The sequence below is a fragment of the Haliotis rubra genome, unplaced genomic scaffold (assembly GCF_003918875.1).
Source record: "Haliotis rubra isolate DU_JTF1 unplaced genomic scaffold, ASM391887v1 Scf1470, whole genome shotgun sequence".
Classification (NCBI taxonomy): domain Eukaryota; kingdom Metazoa; phylum Mollusca; class Gastropoda; order Lepetellida; family Haliotidae; genus Haliotis; species Haliotis rubra.
In genome coordinates, this window is record NW_025765415.1 from 95,748 (window position 1) to 120,099 (window position 24,352).

A 24,352-nucleotide genomic window follows, 5' to 3' on the forward strand; every position below is an offset into this window, starting at 1 on the left:
TTCACAATCATCATGGGGAATTCAAATGCGAATTTAAGTACCTCGTGTGTTTTCATATAAGTGGCCATAATTAAACAGTCATACAATAACCATATACAACGCATTGTGTTTGACGGAATCCAAATATATCCAAATAATGTTTGTACAGTACATTGTGCAAGTTCATTTTACTTCAGCGAAATACCGGAAATAGCGTGAGGCGTTTCCTGTCATCGGAAATAACATCTCTACACATGCGCATCACGGGATTAGAGTCACGGGATATTTTTATGCTAATACCATCATGACGTGATGTTTAGAAAAAAGTATATATTAAGTGATGCCCATGTAGTTATTCACAAACCTCGTCTCCACAAAGAAACGCAACAGGTAAGATGCACGGTTCATATCATTGTTTCAGAGATGCGGATGGCCCATTGGACTCAGGCACCGTGTTGTGTAGAGTTACCTCCCTTGGGCACACCACAACACTGTGATCGCGGGTTTGGATCTCCGTTCGACCCGGTTACGGTTTTAGGTTTTCAGTCGATTGTTTTTAGGCTTTTAGGTGAGTGGTAAACTCCTGAGACATGGATCTATCACAGTCTCTGAACCACATTATTTTCCTCACTGCCAAGCCCACCTTATAATGCTAAGCCCTAAATGAAGCAAGTCTAGATTTAATCAAGTTTTGAAATTTCCATCATACTGGGGCTCCTTTTTTAATTTAAATGGGTTTGTTTGTTATTATCAAAATAATATATATTCAGAGACTAAACGTTATCTTCGGGCGTTCCTCACATACGAAGGTTACTCGCCGTGATATAGCTGGAATACTCATTAACTTACACACTTCTCATCATGTTGTTTTTAAATGTTAATGATTTCGTAAAAATAATGCATGTTATATGAGCAGTAATATATTATGTATATAAGGAACTTCTTCATTTCCATAAAGGGGCGGTAGGCTCGCCAAGTGGTTAAAGCGTTCGCTCGTCCCGGTCGCCGAAGACCAGGGTTCGATTCCCCACATTGGCACAATGTGTTAAGCCCATTTCTGGTATCCCCCGCCGTGATATTGCTGGAATATTGCTAAAAGCGGGGTAAAACTCACTCACACACACTAATCCATTTTCATGTAACATAGGACAAACTATATATTTGTTTGTATTTTATTAATTTTTGTATGCCCCGAGGGAGTTGCGATTGATTATAATATGTGCCGTTTGAGATTGACATCCAACGATCGAGGGAAAAACAAAGCACTTTGAGTAGCTGAGCTGGATATTGGCGCTATACAAATATTAACATAAATTTTATACACTTACAGATTATTAGTTCAGATAGATCACACCAGCTTGCGCTTGTCGTAGGATTATCAATTAATCGAGTGGCCGGGTTCGGTGACTGCGTTGCTCTTGACAACAATCACTGGTTGGCTGGATCCAAATTCGATTGTTAAGAAACCAAAGTCACATAAACTGACGTACATATGAAACTATACTGTCACATTTGTGTGGCAGCTAAATTCAGTAAGTGAGTATAGTTTTACGCCGCTTTTAGCAATATACCAGCAATATCACGGCGAGAGACGCAGACATGGGCTCCCACATTGTACCCATGTGGGGAACCGAACCAGGGACTTCGGCGTGACGAGCGAACGCTTTAACCACTAGGCTACCCCACCGCCCGTTGGCAGATAGAATGAACCAAACATGACATGACTATTCGATGGCGTTGCATTTAGTACGGGTACCAAGTAAGCAAAGTCAGGCTTTGGTCATGTTTCCTTATGTATGCTTTCTTTTCCCAAAGAGTTTAGCTGATCGATGTGGCTTAAAATAGAATCTACTTATCAACTTATTAACATTGTTGAGGCACACCTGAGTGGGCAGTAAGCAATAAACAGGCAATGCATTATTCATAGATATCGATGTACATCAATGAATTGTGAATGGTGGCTATTAAGAAGCCTTTTGTATCTATCTGTTTTGCGCTGAAAACATTACCGTTCTGTCAGAATGCTAATATCAATATAATATCACTGGCTAATTGCTCCTTTATATCGAATTTGAAAATATCTTGTAACATCTTTAAACTCTGAGGGTTTGGTTTTCGACATTTTCTATGCCGAAAACAAGCTTAACTTAATACACCAGAAAGAGACAGGAAATTTGGTCAACCGATCTACAGACAATATCTGTTCGTGATTTAAATTTGGGTCGGGGGTCGTAGTTCAATCAAAAATACAATACAAATATACATCTACTCTTGTTCATATCTAAATCAGGAAAGAACACAAAATCATCAACTTTGATTCTGTTCTGTTCAGGAGCATGTATATGCGTATAGGAAAAGAGAAAGGTTCTGTCTTGAAAAAAAACGAATTTATTATATTTTCTTAGGTATTCAGGAAATAGGAAATAAATAAAGCAAGATCATGTGTAGTCAAATTTGCAGATTTTTATTTTATTGCCCTGCAAGCTGTAGCTGCAGAAAACAACAACAACAACAAAAAGAATAGATTGAATCAGTGAGTGAGAGAGTTTAGTTTTACGCGGCTTTTAGCAATATTCCAGCAATATCATGGCGGAGACACCAGAAATGGGTTTCACACATTGTACCCATGTGGGGAATCGAGCCCGGATCTTCGGCGTGACGAGCGAACGCCCCAGATTGAATCAGTTGTTACTGTCACAAAGTTAGACATTTCGGTCATTAAAAATAGTTGTATATTCTTTAATACATGATAGTGTATTAGTAAATGCTTTGTAAGAAAGAAAACTGGTAATACCTAGCGGTTAGCTTTTCTGTTAATTTACACCTGTCCTCTAAGTGTATGGGGGCGGTAGGGTAGCATGGTGGCATATTGCTAAAGGCGGCGTAAAACCATGCTCACTCACTCACTCACACGACCCGTGAAGATCCGGGTTAGGATCAGTAAGCCATCCTGTCGTAAGATGGCCCAGCACTGACGAGGCTCCTGACGTGAACATCCGGGTTCCCAGGATCAGTTGAGCTGGATGCTTGTCGATTATTTACAGGCGACATATAGCGGGATGCTGAGCGAGGGTTTAAAACAACGAGGCTCGCTGGCACAGGGTTGACACATGAATTCAGCCGTTATGAGACGTCGGATGTTTATGCAGTTGGCGATCACTATACAGTTGGTCTGGATGGGAAAGTCTAGATTATTTACTGGACCGCGCATACTGCAATTATATTACTTATTTTCACGATCCATCATATAACAATAACAAGCATTTGACGGCCCAGTAAAGCCTGTTTTGCCGGACGGTCGAGTTTGTTCTCTGCGGTTGACACGCGGAAGCCCGGGCTCGATTCCCCACATGGGTACAATGTGTGAAGCCATTTCTGGTGTTCCCCGCCGTGATATTGCTGGAATATTGCTAAAGCGACGTAACAATAAACTTATTCACTCTGGGGTTGACATTATGTGGTTTCATCAAATCACAAAATCCAGATGTAACCTCCCATATCTTTTAATTAAATATAATACGATGTTTTCAATTTCTCAACAGCTGAGGAAGCGGCGTTGTCAATATTAATCGATGGATTTTTCTAATGCTTATATTCACGATATGGCTGAAACGCTGCCGTTGTGACTTCAAAAACTTACTGACTATGATGCTTATGAGAACACACTTCCTTGTTGCAGATCTCACAACATGGCCGGCGGTGTATATGTCGTCGGGGTGATGTTCCTTGTGATATGCGCGGTGTCAGGTATGTCCCCGACAATCATTTTCTTGACCGAACGTTGTCTTCAGGGCCCACTTGCACAAAGCGATCTTAGCGCTACGACTATCTTAAGCCTATGTTAGAGAATGGGAGTTACAATCATCGTAGCGCTGAGATCGCTTTGTGCAAGTGGGCCAGTGTTTGGATCCATTGCTGTAGCACTTGACTCTACAACAGGTTTATCAGTATTCCAGCAATATCTCAAGGAACAAAATAAATTGGCTTCACATATTGTATCGGGGAGGTGGGGTAGCCTAGTGGTTAAAGCGTTGGCTCTTCAAGTCGAAGACCCGGGTTCGATTCCCCACATAGGTACAATATGTGAAGCCATTTCTGGTGTCCCCCGCCGTGGTATTGCTGGAATATTGCTAAAAACGGCGAAATAACATACTCACTCACTAACATATTGTATCCTGTGGTGTAACTGAGCTACGATATTGTTGAATACTGCTGAAATACTAATACAATGTTGCTGTAATTTTTTTTAAATTGCTTGAAAATTGTTCGAATACTGCTGAAATGTCAATGGAATATTGCAGGAATATTTTAAATACTGCTGGAATATTGCTGTAACATTGCCACAATACTGTTGTAAAGCTGCAGGAATATTGTTCGGATATTCTAGAATATTGCCAAAACAGTGCAATTGGATGACTGCTCATCAATAATCACTCTTATGAGAGGTCCCCATCTGTCCGACATATCAGATGCACAAACAGTGCAGTGCACACAGATTATGTAGAATGTGTGACCACTATATTGCTGAAGATGTACTGACTGCGTCTTACCCGTTGACTGTAGTGCACGTACATTATATACAGAGACGGATGTTTATCAAAATATGTGGTGTTGCCTGCTGCAACAAATTTGGAAAGTCTACTAAACAGCAATGATAAACATTTGCTTTTAAATTGGGCTGTAATATATACCATTCAAAAAAGTAGGGGCTATTGGATTTACAAGATTGATAAAATGCAAGTGATGAAGCCAAGGAGGAAACAGAGGATGAAGAGAAATAAAGGGAAAATGTGACAATTTATTCCATTCCGTTGGAAATGTTTCATCTGTATGGATATATATTACTTGTTCTCATATGCTAGTGGTATGCTCGCAAAATGTAATATCCCCTACTTTTTTAATGGCATATGTTAATGTCTTAGGACTGAAAGAAATACAAATCCATCGTATCTTGCATAGTACACTAATGATGTTTCAGTATTGCCTGAGAAATATTATTCACATATATTATCTGTACTTTAATGTCTGTACATCTGAGGTAAATTCCATGCACAAGGTCTTTGCTCAATGTGCTAACAATGCTATCCCGATCGATGGATCAGTTAACAGTCAATTGTGCTTCCTTATGGGGCAGGATGGAAGTCCTGAAAATATTCTGGAGTCAAACAGATGGTCACTCATCCAAGGACGCGACCAATCCTGCACAACTTCACTTTCCACAGGACCACACACCACCAACCTCTTGTTAGTTTGACCCTATTAATATATTCTTAAAACGATGAGATAAGATAACAAGTGTTGATGACACGCTTTTCTCTCGCATTGTGTCATTTGCAAACACATTGTATCTGTTTGTTTTTGGCACAGCCGACACACGCTGCGTGAAAACTTGCAAGGGTATTCCCAGCGGTAAATATCAGTCGTGTAGCGGCTGCAATCAGGTCATTGCCTGCTACCACGGGTTCAAGATTCCACTCAGGTGCCCCTGCGGGACGGTATGGGACGATCAAGTGAAACGTTGCCAGCAGACGTCGTCGACGTGTCTAGAAAGAGGTGGGCATTTTTAAAAATGATTTTTAATAATTTATAATTCTAACTGCATGTAAATTGACGTGACGGAAAATACCCAGGAATAGTCCAATAATGTCGTATCGTCACATGACTATTAGCATCTTCCACCATGGCAGTGAAGGATCATCTAACTGACAGGATCATTTTACTAAACATTGGGGCAGTGAGGAAGTCAAGTCGTTCGCTCGTCACACCGGAGAGCGGGGTTCGATTCTCCATATGGGTACAATATGTAAAGCCCATTTGTGGTGTCCAGCAGCGATATTGCAAGACTATTGCTAAAACTCATTTACTTCTGATTTTAGGCCCGCTTTGAATAGCATTAAAGAATGAGTGACTTTAGATGTTGATCACTGGATTGTCTTGTCCAGATTATTTACAGACCGCCGCCATATAGCTGGAATATTGCTGAGTGCGACATTAAACTAAAAAGCAAACCAGAAAAGCTTAAGATTTTGACTGACGTTTTTTGCCATGTTTCATCAACGATGAACTGCCTCAAAATTTTAAACTAATGTGGTTTATTAGCACGTTCTGGCTAATTCCAGGTAACAACCCCTGTATAACGAACTGCACGGCTCTACCAGATGGTAACTACCAGTCATGCAAGGGATGCTCCCTGTATGCATCCTGTCGTCAACGGCGAATCAGACTCAATAAATGCTCCCCAGGAACATTCTGGGACGATTCCCTGAAGAGATGTGAGAAGAACTCCTCCACCTGCCCTGGCCCCACCCTGGCCCACCCCTGGCCCCACCCTGGCCCCTCACCACGTAAGTAAGAAAAATAAAATTAAAAATATATATTAACCGATTCTGTTGCATTAGGAAAATTCAGCAATTGTCATATGAGATGAAGGGATATAACTGTGCATGGGCCAGGTGTTTGCAATTATTCTCATTTCGTTAATACCAATGTAAATGATCTGCTCATGCTCAAGGGATACGTTACTTTTAGCCATGCATGTCAGTCATTTGTAAATGTAAATATCCGAGCAGGCTTCTTGTCTGTGTTTGACAAAGTACTGGCGTTATATTGTCTTTTCACCAATACAGCCCCTGCAAGTCTATAATATGCATGTGTATAATATTTTATTAAGATAATGACAGAACGTTGTTGTTTTTCTTGCTTTGGATATATTTATTTCGGGGCCAAATGATAGTCCTGCGTGTATCAAACGTCCGAATCCCGTGTTTTTGTTTGTGTTCGTGGTGGGAGCAATATAAAGCCTTCCCCTCTCGTTCTCTTTGTATATACACATAGTCCTTTTTGCGCCCTTCAGTTTCAATACATGTGTCCGACCCGTGAAGATCAGGGGTAGAATAGGTCTTCAGCAACCCATGCTTGCCATGAGAGGCGACTTGCTTGTCGTAAGAGGCGACTAACGGGATCGGGTGGTCAGGCTCGCTGACTTAGTTGACACATGTCATCGGTTCCCAATTTCACAGATCGATGCTCCTGCTGTTGATCACTGGATTGTCTAGTCCAGACTCGATTATTTACAGACCGCCGCCATATAGCTGGAATATTGCTGAGTGCGGCGTAAACCTAAACTCACTCACTCACTCACTCAATACATGTGTCCGAGAAACATTTCATGCAACCTGAGAAATTATGATTGCGTTGCAGTGTCAGGGATTAGCGTAGTTTTAAAGCTTCCGCTCCTTACGCCGTATGTGTGAAAGAGCCGTTACACCAAACTAACTAATTAACGCCCTCACTCACTCACTCACTCACTCACTCACTCACTCACTCACTCACTCACTCACTCACTCACTCACTCACTCACTCACTCACTCACTCACTCACTCACTCACTCACTCACTCACTCACTCACTCACTCACTCACTCACTCACTCACTCACTCACTCACTCACTCTTGCAGCGTCTAACCGGTGTGTCTCGAGCTGTGCCGGAGTTCGCGACGGCGACTATCAGTCGTGTATTGGATGCCAGGTGTTCGCCTCATGCGCCCACGGTCAGCTGTTTGACAACAGAACCTGCCCAGGCAATCTAGTGTGGGACGATTTCTACAAACGATGCGAAGGGATCTCAACAACATGCCCCACTGGAGGTAAATACATCCATGTTTGGTAGGTTGCTGTTTCATGACCCGTGAAGATACGGGTCAGATTTGGTCTTCAGCAACCCAGAAGACGCATGCCACCGTAAACCATTTGCGTAGATCGATGTTCATCAATCTCTGGATTGTCTGTTCCAGACTCGATTATTTTTCAGACTGTCGTCATATAGCTGGAATATTGCTGAGTGCGGCGTTAAGCAACAAACACAAATATATTCATGCGTAGTTCGTGAGTGTGGAGTGTTTGCATTATGCCAGTGACGACACTTAAAGGTGTTACTGTTGATGTTTAAGAAATGACCATGGATGTGTGCGGCGTTAAAAAGAACAGTATTGGCAATGCACCGATCTGATGAGCATGCAAGGGCTTCTGCTGAGGTTTCCATAATCATCTGCCTCAGCTCGTAAATGAGTGGACCCGTGAAGGTCCGGGTTAGAATTTTGATCTTCAGTAACCCATGCTTGTCGTAAGAGGCGACTAACGGAATCGTGTGGTCAGGTTCACTGACTTGGTTGCCACATGTCATCCATTCCCATCTGCCCAGATCGATGCTCATGGTGTTGATCACTGGACTGGATTGTCTGGTCCAGACTCGATTACTTACAGACCGCCGCCATATAGCTTGAATATTCCAGATTTCGGCTACCAACCAATAAGAAACACACATTCAACAGTGAACCCTGTTATTGTTTCAGCGCCAAGTCCATGCATGAAGAACTGTACAGGGAAACCCGACCTGACGTACCAGTCCTGCACCAGCTGTAAGGTGCACGCTAAATGTGACAACGGCAAACTGACCGACAACATCACGTGTCCCAGCGGCCTTCTGTGGGACGATTCACTGAAGCGTTGTGAAAAAACATCGAAAACATGTACACCAAAACAACCCCAGGGTGCTCTCACTGAAATACGTAAGTATCGTGTATAACAGCGGGGCAGGCGGGTCGGGCGGGGCGGGGGGGGGGGGGGGGCGGGGCGGGGCGGGGCAGGGCAGGGCAGGGCAGGGGCAGGGCAGGGCAGGGCAGGGCAGGGCAGGGCAGGGCAGGGCAGGGAGGGCAGGGCAGGGCAGGGCAGGGCAGGGCAGGGTTACCAAAATAGGGTTTCTTCTGTAGAAGGTTCTGGAATGAAATTTGGCTTATGGAGTGCCTTTGGATTTTGTCCTTCAATGAATGCTCCTGGCATATTTTGATAAGGACGGCAGTGAGGGTTATCCAAAAGTATGGCAGTCATCTGGGTAGGGTCATTATTTCCAGTACATTAGTGCATCAAAAACCTTTTACTCCAACCAAAATGGATACCAATTGTGAATTGGGAAAATATACACCATGTTTATGGTTGCTAGAATTTAAATTTGGTAGGGGCAATGTAATCTTTCGTCGACTCTCTTAAGATTGAATCAAATCGGGATTTTCTGTCTATTAACAGCGGCATGGTATCTCAGTGCACAAGCATTATAGTAAATGCAACCGCACACACACACGCATGCATGTCAACATGCAAGTAATGTAATCCTGTTTTCTTGTCATATCTAGCTTCTTGTATTCAGGGGCCGGTGGGGTAGCCTAGTGGATAAAGCGTTGGCTCGTCACGCCGAAGACCCGGGTTCGATTCCTCACATGGGCACAATGCGTGAAGCCCATTTCTGGTGTCCCCCGCCGTGATATTGCTGGAATATTGCTAAAAGCGGCGTAAAACTACACTCGGTCAGTCAGTCAGTCTTGTATTCAGGGAGGGGCGAGGGGGGTAGCCTAGTGGTTAAAGCGTTTGCTCATCACGCCGAAGACCTGTTTTCGATTCCCCACATGGAAAGATGTATGAAGCCCATTTCCTGTGTCCTCCGCCCTAGTATTGCTGGAGTATTGCTAAAAGCGACGTGCAACTAAACTCAGTCACACACTCACATTTTCAGGCAAATATCCCTGCATCACAAACTGCACCGGAATGAACGATGGTGACTACCAGTCCTGTAAGGGCTGCAACGTGTACACCATCTGCTCCAACGGCAACACCTTCGTCATGCCCTGTTCTGCCAAAACCGTCTGGGATGACGCCGTCAAACGTTGCCAGGGTCACTCCACCACGTGCCCGGGATCTGACTACCTCACATTTGAGCCTCAGCACACGGAAGAGTAAGTCAAGAGTAAGTCAATATTACCATTTAGAAAGTGGTCCAAAGTAACAAATGTCATATTTGGGATTACACCGTGGAAGCTGCGGTGGCTGAATGGGTTAGACGACTGACTTTGTGTGCTGGCGATTAGGTGTCTGACGAGTTCGAATCCTGGTGGAGACTCAGCCCACGGAAAATACTAGAATCTGTACTTTACTAAAAAATTGTGATCCCAAATCTAACATTTGTTAGAACCTAGCAACGCGTGTGATATTAAACATCATCTTTGTGGAAAAATATACAATAAACAACGGTTATTACGAACGTAAAGGGGTCTCAGTTCGTATTTCGACTTAAATATATAAGTATTGGTGACTAAAAGACAGTTACATCATTCAATTCTTATAAGCGTGTTCGTTGTACAAGTAGTTACAGGGGCGGTGGGGGTAGCCTAGTAGATAAAACGTTTGCTTGTCACGCCGAAGACCCGGGTTCGATTCCCCACATAGGGACAATGTGTGAAGCCCTTTTCTGTGTTCCCCGCCGTGATATTGCCGGAACATTGCTGAGTGCGGCGTAAAGCTAAACTCACTCACGCACAAGTAGTTATAGTTCACTGTAGATGACACAATTGTTTATAATATATTACGCCTTGCTTTTATATTACGTCTTGCTTTGAAGCTTAACGAAGTGATAGCAGGGTTGTGTTTGTTTGTTTGTTTGTTTGTTTAACGCCGCACTCAGCAATATTCCAGCTACATAGCAGCGGTCTGTAAACAATCGTGTCTGGACCAGACAATCCAGTGATCAACATCCTAAGCAACGATCTACGCAGCTGGGATACGATGACAAGTGTCAACCAAGTCAGCGAGCCTGACTACCCGATCCGTTAGTTGCTTCCTACGTCTAACATGGGTTGATGAAGAGCAATTCTAACCCGGATCGTCACGGGTCACTTTCTTGTGGTTGGTGGTTAGTTGTCCTGAGGCACTACACGCGAGGCAAATTCGGTTAACGCGTACAGTTATTAGCCGATTGCCCGTAAGCGTTCGGTTAGATACAGAATCAGCAGAGGGCCAATTCGGTATTTGAAACACCACCTTTGCGCCTGATTGCACATTGCTTACTTTGCAATGACAAGAAGGCTATAGATTGCGGTCATCACAGAGCGTGGATACCGTTATATGTGCTCTCAATGAGCAGTCTGATTGGCACTAAATGGAAAATAATAGTCGCTAGGCTAACTTCATATTGCCCTTGGGGTAGTGGAGTAGTCTGTTAGTTAAAATAGTTAATGGCAGAACTGTGACGATAGTGGTGGTGTATGATATGTGTGGTAGAAGTGTTTGCATAAACATCAGTATCAATGTTAGTGGCGGTATTGTGGTGATAGTGGTGGTGTATGATATGTGTGGTAGAAGTGTTTGCATAAACATCAGTATCAATGTTAGTGGCGGTATTGTGGTGATAGTGATGGTGTATGATATGTGTGGTAGAAGTGTTTGTAGAAACATTAGCATCAATGTTAGTGGCGGTATTGTGGCGATAGTGGTGGTGTATGATATGTGTGGTAGAAGTGTTTGCATAAACATCAGTATCAATGTTAGTGGCGGTATTGTGGTGATAGTGGTGGTGTATGATATGTGTGGTAGAAGTGTTTGTAGAAACATCAGCATCAATGTTAGTGGCGGTATTGTGGCGATAGTGGTGGTGTATGATATGTGTGGTAGAAGTGTTTGTAGAAACATCAGTATCAATGTTAGTGGCGGTATTGTGGCGATAGTGGTGGTGTATGATATGTGTGGTAGAAGTGTTTGCAGAAACATCAGTAGCAATGTTAGTGGCGGTATTGTGGTGATAGTGGTGGTGTATGATATGTGTGGTAGAAGTGTTTGTAGAAACATCAGCATCAATGTTAGTGGCGGTATTGTGGCGATAGTGGTGGTGTATGATATGTGTGGTAGAAGTGTTTGTAGAAACATCAGTATCAATGTTAGTGGCGGTATTGTGGTGATAGTGGTGGTGTATGATATGTGTGGTAGAAGTGTTTACAGAAACATCAGTAGCAATGTTAGTGGCGGTATTGTGGCGATAGTGGTGGTGTATGATATGTGTGGTAGAAGTGTTTGCAGAAACATCAGTAGCAATGTTAGTGGCGGTATTGTGGCGATAGTGGTGGTGTATGATATGTGTGGTAGCAGTGTTTGTAGAAACATCAGTATCAATGTTAGTGGCGGTATTGTGGTGATAGTGGTGGTGTATGATATGTGTGGTAGAAGTGTTTGTAGAAACATCAGTATCAATGTTAGTGGCGGTATTGTGGCGATAGTGGTGGTGTATGATATGTGTGGTAGCAGTGTTTGTAGAAACATCAGTAGCAATGTTAGTGGCGGTATTGTGGTGATAGTGGTGGTGTATGATATGTGGTAGAAGTGTTTGCAGAAACATCAGTATCAATGTTAGTGGCGGTATTGTGGTGAAAGTGGTGGTGTATGATATGTGTGGTAGCAGTGTTTACAGAAATATCAGTATCAATGTTAGTGGCGGTATTGTGGCGATAGTGGTGGTGTATGATATGTGTGGTAGAAGTGTTTACAGAAATATCAGTATCAATGTTGGTGGCGGTATTATGGCGATAGTGATAGTGTATGATATGTGTGGAAGCTGTGTTTACAGAAACATCAGTATCAATGTTAGTCGCGGTATTGTGGCGATAGTGGTGGTGTATGATATGTGTGGTATAAGTGTTTGCAGAAACATCAGTATCAATGTTAGTGGCGGTATTGTGGCGATAGTGGTGGTGTATGATATGTGTGGTAGCAGTGTTTGTAGAAACATCAGTAGCAATGTTAGTGGCGGTATTGTGGCGATAGTGGTGGTGTATGATATGTGTGGTAGCAGTGTTTGTAGAAACATCAGTATCAATGTTAGTGGCGGTATTGTGGCAATAGTGGTGGTGTATGATATGTGTGGTAGAAGTATTTGCAGAAACATCAGTACCAATGTCAGTGGCGGTATTGTGGCGATAGTGGTGGTGTATGATATGTGTGGTAGAAGTGTTTGCATAAACATCAGTAGCCATGTTAGTGGCAGTACTGTGGCGATAGTGCATCGATCTACGCCACTGGAATACGATGACATGTGTCAACCAAGTCATCGAGCCTGACCACCCTATCCCGTTAGTCTCCTCTTACGACAAGCATGGGTAGCTGAAGACCAATATTCTAACCCGGATAGTGGTAGGGATACTGATTGTAACAACAAATATTTTCCTGTTTTTAGATTCACTGCTTTACAATCTTATATTAATGATTTACTCACATATATGAATTATTTTCAGATGTGACTGTGACTGACATCCGCGAACATCCAAGGGATATAACCCTATAGCCTCCAATGACTGCCTCCATGACCTGGACACTGCCCAACAACTGTGAAACATTGTCACAACGTTTTGTAAATAAATGAGTTAGCATAAAACATCCATTCTTTTAGGTTATATATGTGCACACGTTTAGTGTTAAATTCTGACAAACCTATTCTATGTTTGAGATCAACAATTAACCATATCTCCGAATCCAGTGTCTGCACTCATTGTATAGAAACAACAACTGGTCGGACATCATGTGTCTGACTTTGGTAAGTGAGGGTATTTTACGCTGCTTTTAGCAATATTCCAATATCACGGCTTTTTTTTGTGTGTGTGTGTGTGTGTGTGTGTGTGTGTGTGTGAGTGCGTGTGTGTGTGAGCATGTGTGTATGTGTGAGAGAGTGCGTGTATGTATGTATGTATGTATGTATGTATGTATGGGTATGTATGTGTGTGTATGTATGTATGTATGTATGTATGTATGTATGGGAGTAAGTGTGTGCATGTGAGAGAAAGAATGCGTATATGTATATATGTATGTGTCTATGAGAGAAAGAAAGAGTGCGTTTATGTATGTATCTATGTACGCGTCTTTGAGAGAAAGAAAGAGTGCGTGTATGTATGTATCTATGTATGTGCCTGTGAGAGAAAGAAAGAGTGCCGGTATGTATGTATCTATGTACGTGTCTGTGAGAGAAAGAAAGAGTGTGTGTATATGTATCTATGTACGTGTCTGTGACAGAAAGAAAGAGTGCGTGTATGTATGTATGTATCTATGTACGCGTCTGTGAGAGAAATAAAGAGTGCGGTGTGTATGTATGTATGTACGCGTCTGTGAGAGAAAGAAAAAGTGCATGTATCTATGTACGCGTCTGTGAGAGAAAGAAAGAGTGCGTGTATGTATGTACCTATGTAAGTGTCTGTGAGATAAAGGAAAAGAGCGCATGTAAGTGCGCTTGTATAGATATGTGTGTGTGCAGGTATATCAGTATGTTTATGTGAGTGTGATTGTGTGTATGTGTGAGGGTGTGTGTACGTAAGTTGGAAACTATTTGACGGTCGTTTCATACGTTGTCGAGTTCAGTAAGTGCAGCCTCACACAAAACACACACTCACACTGTGATGAATGTATTATGTCATAATAGAATATCAGATGGAAGCGCGTCACGATTCTTGTTCAACCGACAATAGAAGCTTATATCAAGATATTTTATATTTAGTTTATTCTGTACAATAATCTGTCACATTTAAATTCAAAAAGTCGTTTTATGACATAATATGTGACAAATGGAAATCCGAGCTGTACCGGCTCGTCAATCCTATACCTAGTGAGAACGTTTAAATTTACGACGCTTTTGGCAATAATCCAGCAATAATAAGACGGGAGACAGCGGAATGGGCTTCACACATTGTACCCATATGGGGAATCGAACCCGGGTCTTCGGAGTGACAAGCCAACACTTTAACCACTGGGCTACCCCACCGCCCCTTCCCACTTGAATCACGGATTCGATTCCATATGTACATACACAAAGGAAAAGTCTTTCAGTGCTTGCGGCAAGCCACAACGTTATCATTGAGATGTCATTTCGTAACATCCAGATAATCGCTGAGCAGTTCCTGTAATGTCCCTGCTATCAGCTTATCGTTAGGGTTCATCTTTATACCCGATACATACGCCTGGATAGACAAATAGAGATGTCCATATTACCTCATGATATACATTAATTACACGTGATCACCTGGTCCACTATCGCTGATCCGGACATAGCTCGAGGGGGCGTGGTGAGGCCTGTATATAAGCCCGCATATATGCGCAACACATTACTGCGACACATTGAAACAGCCGTTACATTTCCACATCCAAAGGTAAGACATGAGATGTAGTGTGTCAGGTGATATAATTTGTGTAATAGTGATACGATTTGTGTATCAAAAGTACTGGACAAGGTCCGGGTTAGAATGGATCTTCAGGAACCCATGCTTGTCGTCAGAGGCCACTAACGGGATCGGGTGGTCAGGCTCGCTGACTTGGTTGACACATGTTATGGGTTCCCAATTGCGCAGACCGATGCTCATGCTGCTGATCACTAGATTGTCTGGTCCAGACTCGATTATTTACAGCCCGCCGCCATGTAGCTGGAATATTGTTTGAGAGACGGTGGGGTAGCCGAGTGGTTAAAGCGTTCGCTCATTTTTAAGTTACATGCTAGTTTTCAATCTCTATACATGGGATATTGCTGAGTGTTGCATTAAAGAGCAAACCAAGACACAAACAAGCACTGGCCCCGATCTGGTGAGCAGGGGCTTCTGTTGAGGTCACCTTACAAGGTCACCTACCTCAGCTCGTAAATAAGTGATAAGTACGATTTTACACCGCTTCTGGCAATATTCAAGCATTATCACTTTAAACGTGCAAACGGGGATGGCTTCAAGGAATGTTTTTACAGATTTGCGGGCGAGGGAAGTTTTACGCCGTATTTAGTGAGTGAGTGCAATATCACGGTAGGGGCCACCAGAAATAGGCGTCACACGTTTTACCTATGTTGGCAATCGAACCCGGGTCATCGGAGTGACGAGCTTGGCTACACCACTGATCCCTCGCGTTAAGCAGTATTCTTAGCAATATCATGGCATTCGCAGCACTATGCCAACAATTTCATCGTGCATTTAGTAATATCTCAGCAATTTTAGTGACATTCCTGTAATGTCATTTCGCCATTTATAATATTTCTGCAATCTTATATTGCTTTAGCAATGTTTTAGCAATGCCATGTGGGGTTTGAATTATTGAAACATATCATGGCACTATTAGCTTTATTGCACATTGGTCACGGGTGTGGACCTTAATTTGAGTGAGTATGGTATTTCGCCGCTTTTAGCAATACTCCAACTACATCATGGTGAGGGACACCAGAAACGGGCTTAACACATTGGACCATGTGTTGATTCGATCCCGGGTCTTCAGCGTAACAGGCGGACGCTTCAAGCATTAGGCTACCCCACTGCCCCTAGGCATCAGAGATAAGCTCCACACTTGTAACTCATGTGGGTGATCGAAATCGATCCTTAACGAGCGCTTAAACCAAAAGATTACGCTATCAGCTCTCATAATTAGCATTTGAAAAGAAACATTCAATAATGTCACGTGCGCTACCTGTTCAAACAAAGCAAGTTTAAAAATTTTGTTTAACACTTCTGTACTCTTTTTTCAGATTCATCTACAAACATGCATACTCCCACCAACATCGTCATCGTCTTGACTTACCTGGCCTGTCTTGCTGCAGGTGTGTGATTCTGATGATACTCATTAGCCGTTGATAATTATGGAATCCTAGAAGGGACATTGCTGCGCTGTCGCCCTTAGAAAACCAAGTGTCAAAATGAACCAAAGTGCGACAATGTCCCTTCAATAAGTCAATAGATAACGGTCTTGAATTCTTTGCATCACAACTTTATATTTTGACATGTCTATATCGTTAGGTAAGCAACAGTCTTTGTTTGTGTATAATAAGCGTATTCAGATCTGCATTTAAAATTTAGACAACTGTAATTTTTGAAAGGTTTGATATGCTTATGTTTTGTCTGATGTGGCAATTCATGGTCACAGCTGACTGGTTGCTGTTAAACGCTGCACTCCAGCTATATGACGTCGGTTTGAAAATAATCGAGTCAGAACCATACAATCCAGTGATCAATATCATGAACATCGATCTACGCAATTGGCTGACTGACTGACTGAGTTTGGTTTTACGCCGCTTTTAGCAATATTCCAGCAACATAACAGCGGGGGACACCAGAAATGGGCTTCACACATTGTGCCCATGTGGGGATTCGAACCCGGGTCTTTGGCATGACGAGCCAACGCTTCAACCATTAGGCTACCCCACCGCCCCTCTACGCAATTGGGATACGATGACATGTGTGAACCAAGTCAGTGAGCCTGACCACCAGATCCCATCAGTCGTTCTTAAGACGCGTATGGGTTTCTGAACACATATTCTAATACAGATCTTCACGGGTTATAGGTCCTCAGTGGTTATGTCTATGGTAAGAACTAGTGAGTGAGTGAGTTTAGTTTTACGCCGCACTCAGCAATATTCTACCTATACGGCGGCGGTCTGTAAATAATCGAGTCTGGACCAGACAATCATATGATCAACAGCATGAGCATCGATCTGCGCATTTGGGAACCGATGACATGTGTCAACCAAGTCAGCGAGCCTGACCATCCGATCCCGTTAGTCGCCTCTTACGACAAGCATTGGTTACTGAAGATCAATATTCTAACCCGGACCTTCACGGACCTGGTAAGAACTAAGAATTAATTAATAAAATATGGCAACATAGGCATGTCAACAGCCACGAACCTGTTAATCTCCTTGTACGCCAAGCATGAGTTGCTGAAGTTGCTGAAGTTCCCTTGTTCATCATGGGTGAATACAAATACAAGATACAGGTTCTTTTTTACTCAGCGCAAAACCCGTGCATCACGAGCTGTACAGGCTTACCCGACGGCGACTACCAGTCTTGTAAAGGTTGCAAAGTGTTCGCCACCTGTTGGCATGAGAAACTCTTCGACGACAGGCCGTGTGTCGGAAACACCGTTTGGGACGACTCCTTCAAGCGCTGCGAACTGAGTTCCGCAACATGCACTCCGTACGTAAATTATTGTAACTACGTATATAACGAGGGGTCAATTAATTAGTTCGTTTTAACCGTATTTCGTTACAAGCATTTCGCCTACAATATACACCAAGTCGTCGCGATCCAAAACTATTTCGATATATCCGATAGTTCGGTATAAGTGTGTTCACTATAAACGTAATTTACCGTGCAAGGACATGTATTAATGTGGCTAACCCTAAGTCTTTGGGGTCATCATACATATGTCAACTTATCCGTCGTTTGAGACTAGTGAAGTACCAAAAAAGGATTTTGCAACGAAACAAACCAAACAGTTTAAAAATTGATATCAAATTAATAAGACGAAATACTGGAAGAGTCAGAGACATTTTTGAAGACTGACTGACTGAGTTTAGTTTTACGCCGCTTTTAGCAATATTCCAGCAATATCACGGCGGGGGACACCAGAAATGGGCTTCACACATTGTGCCCATATGGGGAATCGAACCCTGGTCTTCGGCGTAACGAGCCAACGCTTTAACCACTATGCTACCCCCACCGCCACTCATTTTTGAAAAAGTAAAATCCATTCCTGAAGAGAAATAATCCAATTTTTTCAAATTTCGTGGTATTTGTCGTTATCTTACACATTGATAGCTGGTTGTTAAACTTACATGGTAATGATCTGTTCTGTTTGGACAGTTTACAGGATCTCTGCTTTTCGACGATTGTATTTATATATTAGTGTTAAAACATTTGTTTTAGTGAGTGAGTGAGTGAGTTTAGTTTTACGCCGCACCCAGCAATATTCCAGCTACATGGCGGCACATGTGTTTTAATAATGAATTCACAAAGATAAAAATGTGAACATAAGAAATGTAATACAAACAGATCATTTCTTTTTTCAAAATATTCAAACTTGATAATAATGAATACTTTGGACATTATTAGAAATTATGAAATCATGGATAAAAACAGCATACGTATATCCAAGTACAACAGAGTGTCACAAGTACAACATAAGAAGGGGTTGAATAAAAACGGGACCATGGTTGGTACTGAATATGATATTAGTTTTAATTCCGTACCAAAGAACAAACCTATAGTTCATACACAGGAATGTTCCTTGTCATTTCTGTTTTAGTTTAACCTGCGTGAGCAACTGCCAGGGTTTGGCCGACGGTAACTACGAATCCTGCAGCAGCTGCAACGTGTACGTAACATGCCATGCTGGCAACATCGTCGACAACAGACCCTGTCCTGCTGGGCTCGTCTTCAACAACGAAACGAAAGGATGTGCCCATACATCCCCCTTATGTCATTAGATAGACCCGTGATATTGCTGGAATATTGCTAAAAGCGACGTAAACCTAAACTCATAAGACAAATCCCTGTACAAAGGACCAATGGATGCCCAGGAACAAGAATACAGGGGACGTTCCTACCTGATTGTATATAACACATTTATGTTTGGCATACAGCGAATAAAAATATTATGTGTATTTTATAGTTTATGCGTTTTTAACGAAAGTCACTGGGTCTGGTAATGGCAAATCCTTGAAGTAAGCTGGTACCTTAATGACCAATAGAATATACTGTAGTGTCATACGGCGAGTACCGCTACTTAGGCGTTGAAGTGCGTGTACATTCCTGTTACTTAAACAACGCTGGCCAGGTCAGTGAAAGAGGAAGCAACTCGTACTCGTCTATCAAAGTAAAGAATAGGGGTGGGTATTGCAGAGAATTTTCATATTGCGATATATTGCTATCCGAAAGCATGTATTGCGATATGTATTGCAATATATTTCATGAAGTATTTTTAAACAAAAACTACTTATAATCGAGTTACTTCTTGATTTATAGAAAACACAAAACACAACAAAATCACTAGGCTTAATTAAGCTTTAATAACAACTTTTAATCATGAAAAATAAAAATATGAATAATATTTGGCACAAATGAAACAAGGACATATCCGAAGATTTCCGAGTGTTACGAAGTTTTCCGAATGCAAATCAAAATACCGATTTTCGATCAGCGTATCGCAATACGTATCGTTTTCATGTCTGAACCGGTAAATACCGGTAAACCGGTTATATTACGCAGCCCTAGTAAAGAAACCCACGAAAGAGATTTTGGTTTCTGTTTGGTTTCTGCACACATACTCCCAAAAAGCCAGACAGATTAACTTCAGTTATATAAATGCTGGGTCACGATCCACAGAACGTTCGTAGCGTTCAACATTCGTAAGCCTGTGGTAAACTATAGAGTTACGACAGGCCGTATCTGTACTAATGCTTTGTTGATCGGGGCCCTGGTTCCTAAAGAGTGTTTGAGTGAAATATTGGTGTTGCATGCCGGAGGTGAATTCTGCTGTCGGGCATTGAGGTCACGTGTTACTGTAGATCGTCCAGCCTTCCGTTTGCGCTCGAAGACCTCCTTTAATATTTGACGATAACAAAACTTGATGATTGTATCTATGAAGAGCCATATTTTTATTTTTTTAATTTTTTCATTTTTTAACATCTTTATTTCCACATTTTACATAGTACATGAAGAATGCATTCACATAAGTATATTCATACAGATATTCACATACAATATATCAAGTATATTCGATACACACTCACAAATCCCCCTTCATACAATGAAAAAACATCTTTATATCTATCTCAGTAGCTCCAATACTGATAGTAATAATTAAATACATTTGTTATATGTTTTCTGTAAATAGATTGTGGAGAGATGACCAGAAGGTAAAAACTCACTGTTGCTGCATGTAGAGTACGCATTATATTTTGTAATTTTATAGTATTTTGATACCTCGCTTACTACATGTTTGAAACTTGGAACTTGTTCTTTTATTTTTTGTGTGTATATTACCTGTTTCACAACAAGACATATTGCATTTAGAGAATTATTGTTTTTCCCTTTAAATCCAAGTACGATGTTTTCTGGTGTAAAGTCAATATTACCTTCAGTTACAGTCATCAACCATCTGGTCAAACTCTCCCAAATCTTTTTAACATGACAACAATTACAGAGTAGGTGGACAATTGTTTCTAGTTCCTTTGAACAGAATGTACACAAAGGTGTGTCCTTTAGACCGATCCTATTTAAGAAAATATTTGTGGGTAGAATATCATACAATATCTTCATCTGTAACCATTTCAAATTGCTACATTTTGTGGATCGTTTTGCCATCATATATATATTTCGTAGCATTGTGTTATCATACTGTGTTTCAAAGACTCTTTCCCACTTTTTATGAGCATAAGACTTATTGTAATTGGAGTCCAGTAAAGAAAGGTAAAACGTTTTGGTGCCTTTGACCTTTAGATTGCTTGGATATGTTAAATGGTAGTATTGGTGAGAATGGGAGTATTTTAGGTAGAAGGATTTGTCTCTTTAAGCAGGCAATTATGGAAGATTTAATACTGTGATATCTTAAGATATTTGTTTTGAAATTGGTATATTTTTGTAGTTCTTCGTAAGTATAGAATTCCCCTGTGGTTGGGTTCATTAGATCATATATAAAGTGTATTCCTGCATTGTACCAATTGATTATAAAATTTGTTTCGTTACCTATGCTAAAACATATAATTAAACCAAATACATTGATTTAACATGTCATTTGGGTTTATTATCTTATAATGCTTTTGTAATTATGATCCCCATGCAGAAATTACATCTCCAAAATGGATTTCTTGTGTATGGTTTTATATGTTTTTCCAAATATTCAGGATCAGCTAACCAAAGTCTTCCGTAATTAGGTATACAGTTATCCACTAATGATTTCCATTTGCAGTTACTGGAATATAATTTTTTTATCCATGCTATTTTATGTGCATAAATATTATTCTTAATGAGTGGGACACTAATTCCTCCGTAATCAGGTGGCATAGCCAAAACGTCTCTTTTAATTTTGTCTGGTTTATTTCTCCATACAAATTTGAAGCAGGCTTGTTGAAATTGATTTATTATTTCATCTGGGGGTGATGGAATTGAGGAAAATAAATGGTTTAATTTTGCAAGCAGTAGTGATTTCAAAACAACATTTCTACCGATTGGAGTAAGTGTTCTTATTGACCATAATTTCATTTCCTTCTCTATCTTTTTGAACTTATCATCGTAATTCAGTTTCACCATTTTGTCAAGGTCTACATCAAACGTAATACCCAGTACCTTGAAGTCGTTTTGACTCCAATCTAAGTTCCAGTCTTTACAGAGTTTATATCTACATCTTTTCTTTGAACCTATCCAGATCAGTCTTGTCTTGTCAGCATTAATTTTCAAGCCAGAAAACCTTGCAAAAAAGGATAAAATGTTCAGTAAGGCATATAGGCTACTCTCAGTGCCATCTAAAGATAAAGAGGTATCGTCAGCAAATTGTGCAAGAACATATTCAATACTTCCTTTTAATACCTTTATATATTTTATTATTTCTGATAAGTATAGCTAAAATTTCTGCGCATAAAACAAAAATATATGGCGATACCGGATCTCCTTGGCGACAACCTCTAGCTATAGGAAAAAAAGGTGCTAGCAAATCCATTTACAAGTACACTTGATTGCATATCATTAAAAAAAGTTCTGATCCACTTCTGAAAACTAGGTCCAAAATTAAAGAACCTTAATACCTTTAGTATGAAGTTTCTGTCAACTGAGTCAAAAGCCTTTTCAAAATCTATTAGAACTAAAAGCCCTGGTATTTGTTAAGATTCTGTATACTCCATTAGATCGTATATCAGCCTTGTGACCTCACCAATATATCTTCCTGGTACAAAGCCTTTTTGATCATCATTGATTATTACTGGTAGTACTTTCTTCATTCTATTAGCTATAACCGCTGATGTAATTTTATATGATGTGTTAAGAAGAGAAATTGGCCGCCAATTTTTTAAAAATAATTTTGGTTTGTTTTCTTTTGGTAAGCATGTAATTAATCCTTGTTTCTGGGTGACTGATAGATTTTCGTTTTGATATGCATAATTTAACGAGTTTATTAAGAATTTGTTCAAGTCTAACCAGAAGAATTTTATAAATTCTGTTGTAAACCAGTCTTGTCCGGGACTTTTTTCATTTTTCATTTTTTTCAATGCTTCTAGGGTTTCCTCGTATGTTAGTTCTCCCTCTAAAGTTGCGGTACTGTCTTCATTTAGTTTTGGTATATTGTATTTGTTTAACAAATAATCAAGATTAATTTGTGTGCAGTTTTCATTTTTATATAGTTTTTTATAAAAGCTTTGGGTTTCTTTTAGTATTTCTTCTTGACCTTTAATAGTTGATCCATCAGGTTTTTTAATTTCTGATATAGACTTGTTTAGAAAGTTTCTAAATTCCAAGTTTAAAAAGTATCTACTTGGTTTTTCTCCCTGTTCTGTCCATTTTGCTTTTGATCTAATAAATGCTCCCTTTGTTTTATTTGTTTCAAATTCATTAAGTTCACTTTTTATATCATTTATTCTTTTTAAAATTTCTTCTTTGGCCTGTAAACTGTCATTGTTATCTAATTCTATCTCTAAATCATGCAATAATGTTTCTAGTTCATTGATTCTGCTCTTATCTTTTTTCCTCTTTGTTGATGTATAGTAAATTGTTAGTCCTCTGATTTCCATAAGAATCATTTCCCATAGAAGTTGATCATTAATTTGGTATTTTGGAGTTTGGTCTTCTGTTTTTGTGTTATATTTGGTCAACGTGCTTTTAATAGTTTCCTTAACTAATTGTACATACTTTGGATCGTGTAATAAAGAATTGTTGAATTTCCAAAAACCTTTTCCTCTTTGTGTTTCAGATAGCGCTAATGTCATAGAAATACGTGAATGATCTGAATCTATGCTTGGACTTATGTCACACTTGATAACATTCTGTAATAAACTATGAGAGATCAGAAAATAATCTAGTCGAGCTTGTTTAATTGGAGTAGGTTGGCGCCAAGTAAATCTTTTCTCGAAAGGGTTTGTTTCTCTCCATGGATCTTTTAAATCTAAAACGTATATCAGATCTATAATTTTTTCTCTGGCCTTTGGGTTGTTAATATTTTTATAGTTAAAGGTATCTTTTCTAGGGTCTTGTACTAAATTCCAGTCTCCGCATAAAATAGTTTGTGTTCCTCCTAGGCGGTCCATATGATCTTTTATTGTATCATAAAATTCTGGCGTATCTTGGTTTGGGCCATATATGCTTGCTATTGTGTAGACTTTTCACATATATTTACTTTTAATATTACATAATTTCCTGACTCATTATCGGCAACCACATCCTCAACTTTAAATTCAAAGTTGTTATTAAAAAAGACAGCCGTTCCTCTAGCATTACTTTTAAATGATGTCATGTAGCATTGATTGTAGCCCCATTGTTGTTTAATGATTTGTTCCTGTTCTTTAGTAAAGTGTACATCTTGTAAGCAATATATGGCTTTTTTTTTTCGTAAGAATCGGAACACCTTGTTTCTTTTAAATGAATTGTTTAAGCCCCTACAGTTTAAAGACATAATCTTAATTTTTTCCTTTTCAGCCATTTTCAAAGATGTGAAGTGTATCTAATACGAATGGTTTGTATTTGTAACAATGGTATAGAATGGGATTTGTGAAAGTGTATATGTCAGTA

The 24,352-nt window shown here is 40.4% G+C and overlaps 2 protein-coding genes across 4 annotated transcripts; both read left to right on the forward strand.

The window, feature by feature from the left end:
* The first annotated feature begins 277 nt into the window (after positions 1–277).
* Positions 278–13,226, forward strand: LOC124269773 (proprotein convertase subtilisin/kexin type 5-like). Of its 3 annotated transcripts, none has more exons than XM_046704813.1 (8): positions 278–369; positions 3,659–3,726; positions 5,347–5,532; positions 6,099–6,323; positions 7,436–7,624; positions 8,330–8,545; positions 9,544–9,763; positions 13,085–13,226. In XM_046704813.1, exons 2-8 carry the CDS (start codon positions 3,669–3,671, stop codon positions 13,098–13,100), a joined length of 1,110 nt encoding a protein of 369 aa, XP_046560769.1. In that variant the 5' UTR covers positions 278–369; positions 3,659–3,668; the 3' UTR covers positions 13,101–13,226. The 3 variants fall into 3 exon arrangements, with proteins under 3 accessions (XP_046560769.1, XP_046560767.1, XP_046560770.1); XM_046704811.1 differs by having other exon boundaries at positions 279–369; positions 5,341–5,532; XM_046704814.1 differs by having other exon boundaries at positions 280–369; positions 5,341–5,532; positions 9,544–9,774.
* A 3,092-nt stretch (positions 13,227–16,318) lies between these two features.
* LOC124269770 lies at positions 16,319–19,169 on the forward strand. The gene is made up of 3 exons (XM_046704809.1): positions 16,319–16,401; positions 17,590–17,773; positions 18,885–19,169. Exons 1-3 carry the CDS (start codon positions 16,344–16,346, stop codon positions 19,063–19,065), a joined length of 423 nt encoding a protein of 140 aa, XP_046560765.1. The 5' UTR covers positions 16,319–16,343; the 3' UTR covers positions 19,066–19,169.
* Positions 19,170–24,352: the final 5,183 nt, after the last annotated feature.

Excerpts from the sequence above, each read along its gene's own strand:
- LOC124269773 (XM_046704811.1), top strand. The coding sequence starts at position 3,669 with ATGGCCGGCGGTGTATATGTCGTCGGGGTGATGTTCCTTGTGATATGC. Across the intron at positions 3,727-5,340 it reads TGTGATATGCGCGGTGTCAG|GCACAGCCGACACACGCTGC; the intron begins GTATGTCCCCGA and ends TGTTTGTTTTTG. Across the intron at positions 6,324-7,435 it reads CCACCCTGGCCCCTCACCAC|CGTCTAACCGGTGTGTCTCG; the intron begins GTAAGTAAGAAA and ends TCACTCTTGCAG.
- LOC124269770 (XM_046704809.1), top strand. The coding sequence starts at position 16,344 with ATGCATACTCCCACCAACATCGTCATCGTCTTGACTTACCTGGCCTGT. Across the intron at positions 16,402-17,589 it reads CCTGGCCTGTCTTGCTGCAG|CGCAAAACCCGTGCATCACG; the intron begins GTGTGTGATTCT and ends TTTTTTACTCAG. Across the intron at positions 17,774-18,884 it reads AGTTCCGCAACATGCACTCC|TTTAACCTGCGTGAGCAACT; the intron begins GTACGTAAATTA and ends TTTCTGTTTTAG.